Below are 6,000 nucleotides of genomic sequence, written 5' to 3'. Positions count from 1 at the left end.
GACATAGTATAGTAGGTCATAAAATGTCATAGTATAGGATGTCATAAAATGTAATTAAAAGTCATAGTATAGTATGTCATAAAAAGTAATAAAAAAGTAATTGTATAGTATGTCATAAAAATTAATATAATATGTCATGAAAATTCATAAAAAGTCATTGTATAGTATGTCATAAAAATTCAAAAAAATCATAGTATAGTATGTCATAAAAACTCATAAAAAGTCATAGTACAGTATGTTATAAAAAAAGTAATAGTATAGTATGTCATAAAGATTCATAAAAAGTCATAGTATAGTATGTCATAAAAATTCTTAAAAAATTATAGTATAGTATGTCATAAAAAGTCATAGTATAGTATGTCATAAAAAGTCACTTTATAGCATGTGATAAAAATTCATAAAGTCATAGTATAGAATTTTAAGAAAAGTCATAAAAGGTCATAGTATAGCATGTCATAAAAGGTTATAGCATATATGAAAATAATCTAATATTTATATATATATATTTAAAATCATAGTATAGTATGTTATTAAAAAGTCATAAAAATTCATAGTATAGTATTTCATAAAAAAGTCCTAGCATGCCATAAAAAATCATTAAAAAAGTCATAGTATAGAATGTCATCAAAAAGCATAAAATGGCATTATATATATATATATATATATATATATATATATATATATATATAAATATTACAAAAAGTCAGTATAGTATGTCATAAAAGTCAGTGTAGTATGTCATGAAAATGTATATAAAGTCATAGTATAGGATGTTATAAAAAGTCATACTATAGTATTTCATAAAAGTTCAGAAAATGTCATAGTATAGTATGTCATAAAAATTCATAAAAAGTCATAGTATAGTATGTCATAAAAAGTCATAGTATAGGATGACATAAAAAGTCATAGTATAAAAAGTCATAGTATAGTATGTTAGAAAAAGTCATAAAAAAGTCATAGTATAGTATGTCATAAAAGGTCATTGTATAGTATGTCATAAAAATTCAAAAGAATTATAGTATAGTATGTCATAAAAATTAATAAAAGTCATAGTATAGTATGTTGTAAAAATTCATAAAAAGTAATAGTATAGGATGTCATAAAAATTCATAGTATAGTATGTTAGAAAAAGTCATAAAAAAGTCATAGTATAGGATGTCATAAAAAGTCATAGTATAAAAAAGTCATAGTATAGGATGTCATAAAAAGTCATAGTATAAAAAGTCATAGTATAGGATGTCATAAAATGTCATAGTATAAAAAGTCATAGTATAGGATGTCATAAAAAGTCATAGTATAAAAAGTCATAGTATAGGATGTCATAAAAAGTCATAGTATAAAAAGTCATAGTATAGTATGTCATAAAAAGTCATAGTATAAAAAGTCATAGTATAGGATGTTAGAAAAAGTAATAAAAAAGTCAAAGTATATTATGTCATAAAAAGTCATAGTATAAAAAGTCATAGTGTAGGATGTTAGAAAAAGTCATAAAAAAGTCATAGTATATTATGTCATAAAAAGTCATATAGTATGTCATGAAAAGTCATAAAAAGTCATTGTATAGTATGTTAGAAAAAGCCATAGTATAGTATGTCATAAAAAGTCATATAGTATGTCATGAAAAGTCATAAAAAGTCATGTATAGTATGTCATAAAAATTCAAAAAAAATTATAGTATAGTACGTCATACAAATTCATAAAAAGTCATAGTATAGTATGTTATAAAAATTCATAAAAAGTAATAGTATAGGATGTCATAAAAAGTCATAGTATAGTATGTAATAAAAAGTCATAGTATAGTATGTCATAAAAAGTCATAGTATAGTATGTCATAAAAAGTCATATTATAAAAAAGTCATAGTATAGTATGTAACTAAAAGTCATAGTATAGTATGTCAAAAAAATCATAGTATAGGATGTTAGAAAAAAGTCATAAAAAAGTAATAGTATAGGATGTCATAAAAAGTCATAGTATAGTATGTAATAAAAAGTCATAGTATAGTATGTCATAAAAAGTCATAGTATAGTATGTCATAAAAAGTCATAGTATAAAAAGTCATAGTATAGTATGTCATAAAAAGTCATACAAATTAATAGTATAGTATGTCATAAAATGTCAGTATTTATGTTATAAAAAGTCATAGTATAGCATGTCATATAAAGTCACTTTATAGCATGTGATAAAAATTCATACAGTCATAGTATAGAATTTTAAGAAAAGTCATAGAAGGTATGCTATAACTTTTTATGACATGCTATACTATGGTATAGCATAGTATATAAAAATAATCTAAAATATATATATATATATATAAATTTATAGTATAGCATGTTATTAAAAAGTCATAGTATTGTATCTCATAAAGTCATAGTATAGTATATCATACAAATTCTTTAAAAATCATAGTATAATATGTTATAAAAAGTCATAATAGGTCATAAAAAGTTGTAGTATATAGTATGTCATAAAAATGTATAGTATAGTATGTTATAAAAAGTCATAGTATAGCATGTCATAAAAATTCATAGTATATTATGTTATAAAAATTCATAGTATATTGTGTTATAAAAAGTCATAGTATAGCATGTCATAAAGTCACTTTATAGCATGTGATAAAAATTCATACAGTCATAGTATAGGATTTTAAGAAAAGTCAAAAGGTCATAATATAGCATGTCATAAAAAGTTATAGTATAGTATATAAAATAATCTAATATATATTTAAAATCATAGTATAGTATGTTATTAAAAAGTCATAAAAATTCATAGTATAGTATTTCTTAAAAAAGTCATAGTATAGCATGCCATAAAAAATCATTAAAGTAAGTAGATTCATTACTTACACATTCATTTTGAAAGTTATTTATTTCTTGGTGGGATATTAAGCTGTTCATTCTGTAGCAAAATCCAACTCTTTGAAACATAATGTAACATTTATCTTCATTTTCTTATGACACCTGAGCCAGCTCTATTGCTTAAGGAAGTCTGTGAGATGCAATAGAAATCTTAACTGTTGTATTTAAAAAAAACTCCTGAAACACCGCCTGTTTACCACAGCCTACAACCCTTTAGCTTAGCCACAGTCATTCTGTAGTGTCTTGGGTTTCTTGAAAAGGTGCTATATAGTTATAAAAGTTATTATTATTATTACGTTATATACACTTCCATGCTCAAAATATTTAAGAAACCCACTGAGACACTTCATACTTTTAAACATTTTTTATTAACTTTCTCTTTTAAACACTACCAACTCATTTACAAATGGTTCCTCTTTCCATTTTTAACAGTCCAAATACAAATGAACAAACACAGGAAGGGGAAAAAACAAACACAGTACACAATAAATCACAACAGCACTCTGTGTTGAGGGAGGAGCAGTCAAGGCAAAGCAGACATCAGTCGTTTAACATCATACTCTGAGCTAGTACCTTGAAAAATAATCATACAAACTTGTATATAAAAATAATAGTTAAGCCAATACCTGAGGACTACTTAAGCATGTTATGTACCTAGTACAAAATTAAATAACAATAAAATAATAGTAAATATTGGCATGAGGACATAATGTGACTACACAAATATATTTATAAATAAAACAAATATGGAAGAAACTGTACTTTTTTATAATATGAAAATAAAAACATAAAAATGATACTATTTAGCATGTTTAGGGTTTAAACAGAAATCCTCAGTGCACATTACTCGACCGCACAAAATCCATTCACTTTTCAGACTGAACCACCAGGGGGCAGCACAAGCATACTCATTTTCTACATTAGAGCAGGAACAAAAAGGGGAAAATATGAATGGTAGCCTACAGCCCAGCTTATCTTCTCAGCAGCAGTGGGGCTATTTTAACACTAATTATCAGGAACAACAGGATACACACTATCATCACACCTTCCATTTAAACTCACTGCTAAAGGCCTCAGTAATGAAGTGCTCATCCAGCAGAGCATCCAACAGTGTCTCAAACCCCAATTCCTATGTTGGAAAGACGCAGGGGACGGGGGTTTCAGATGCCGTTTTAACCAAAAGTGTTTCTCTTATGGTTGAAGTTTACTGAGGCCTTGGGTGTGTCAAATATAAACGGCAAGAAAATCACAAAAATGTATACCACACAAACGAACAAAAAAGCTCATTTACATCTTCTTTAAAATGCAGCCAGTGCATTTTCTTACACATCGCGATTAACAAAACCTTCAGGAACATGAAGTGACATATACTCAAAAGGAAGGAGACAAAATAAAACTACAAATGATGGCTAGCTTAATGATAAACAACAGTGTTCCAGGCAAGTTTGGAGTTCTCCGTACAAAGAACGCTGGCTTATGAAACCAGCGAGTAAAGCGTTTCTTTTGAGTTAGCCAACCAGCAGCTAACTTTGTAGCTTCAGTGGAAAAAAAACAACAAAAAACTTGTTGAAAACTAGCGGGGTGGACAAACAACCCCAACAACTCCATTTACGCTCACAGAAGGTTTATCAGGGTGAAATGCTTCAGAAAAGAAACCTTGGCACCCCTTGGCTTTTACTGTGAAGGTTTGTAGCATTTCTTTTTTAAAAACAAAAAGACTACAAAGTCATACAAAGAGGAAAAATAGCTGTCCTGAAATATACAGCACAAAAAGCGAGAAGGTGAGGAAAAGCAGAGCTTGATAGAAATCTGAAGCTGGGGCAGCCAAAGTAGAGATTGTCGTTTCCCTTCCAACACGGGGATACTTCGTTTAGACAACGGCGGCGTTGACAGGGCCCGGCTCGCTTGTCAGGGGTTTGTCTTCATTCTGATTTCTTCAGATTAGAAGTTCAGACCCTGCTTAGCAGAGTGGATCTGTGGAGACAAGAAAGAAACCACTGTTAGTCCTGCTAGTTAGGCTTATCGTATGAGGCTAACTGAAAGAATTCAGAGCGTGCATACCTAACCACCGCAGCTCATTAAAGCAAATAATTGATTAATACTAGGCTACAGTATAATTCAATAGCTAACAAACTTGGTTTACAATAAATACACTTATTGTTTTTACCGCAAGTGAACCTCAACGTATTTTATAAAGTACTTAAGATGTAGTTGTAGTTCAAAAAACTGTTGTGGAAGTTGGGTTTGAAACTCAAATTTATTTTTTTATAGTGTACTTAATGTTACAAATTGGACAACCGCTAAGAACGTCTCACTCTTTCAGTTTTAAAAAAGCAGAATCTAAGTGGCAGCAACAGTTTGTCTTTAGTAGTGGATTCCCAGGGTTGATTAGAGAGACGGTCTGTCGAACAGTCTCTCCGATCTGAGCATCACGTTTTGCTGACGCAGCTCGGCTAGAATAAAGTGACAGATCGTGGCGCAGCGGAGGCAAAGCTCAGGGGGATGCACAGAGGGTTGGCACACACACACACACACACAGGCTGGGTCTAACCCAACACTCATAGGGCTCTGGGTCCAAAACCTTCTCTCACCTCTGACCCCTGCCAGCAGATCTGAGTCATATGTCTACATGTGGGCAGTTGGGTGTGCGGGGTCTGTTTTTGGCAACCTGCATTAAATAATGTGTTCACTGTCCATAAATACTGCATTTATTTTTTACATGTCTGTCTTGTGTATTTTCACTTTCCAGTTTCCATGTTTTGCTGTTCTTTATTCCTCCCTTTTCAGATTTCTAAATAAAGAACAATTTTACAACAAACTGACAGATGCACAGCCCTTACTTGTGGGTACCTTGTTATGTGGGTACCACTACTAGCAAACTGTTCTACAAGCACAAAGCAACTTAGCATAAAACTGGAATTGTATTTCCATCTTTTGTTTTTCTATCAGTTTTGGCCTCTCCAGCTCCTGAAGGACTCTATCTGACTCTTTAGCTGCTGGATTTTTACAATTGTCTGTGCATGCATGCGTGTGTGTCAGTGCATAGGATGTAATTGTGTTAAAATGACTGATGTCCTTTGCGTATGTCTATGCAAGTGACGGTGTGACAAAGAAGAATGATGAGCACCTGTGTATGTGTGTTCA

At 30.4% G+C, this 6,000-nt stretch overlaps 1 protein-coding gene across 2 annotated transcripts in view; it reads right to left on the bottom strand.

Annotated features, from left to right (window-relative positions):
• Window positions 1-3,205: 3,205 nt before the first annotated feature.
• The window catches only part of rasgef1ba (RasGEF domain family, member 1Ba), a 137,188-nt gene continuing 134,393 nt past the window's right edge, over window positions 3,206-6,000 (bottom strand). For both annotated transcript variants that reach the window (XM_039802789.1, XM_039802790.1), the window contains one exon: window positions 3,206-4,830. In XM_039802789.1, coding sequence (XP_039658723.1) covers window positions 4,806-4,830 — 25 coding nt within the window. In that variant the 3' untranslated portion in view covers window positions 3,206-4,805. The remainder of the gene's footprint in view (window positions 4,831-6,000) is intronic.

Source organism: Perca fluviatilis, chromosome 6 (assembly GCF_010015445.1).
Source record: "Perca fluviatilis chromosome 6, GENO_Pfluv_1.0, whole genome shotgun sequence".
Classification (NCBI taxonomy): Eukaryota; Metazoa; Chordata; class Actinopteri; order Perciformes; family Percidae; genus Perca; species Perca fluviatilis.
Note: the sequence above shows the minus strand (reverse complement) of the source record. Positions and strands in the feature narration are given on the sequence as shown.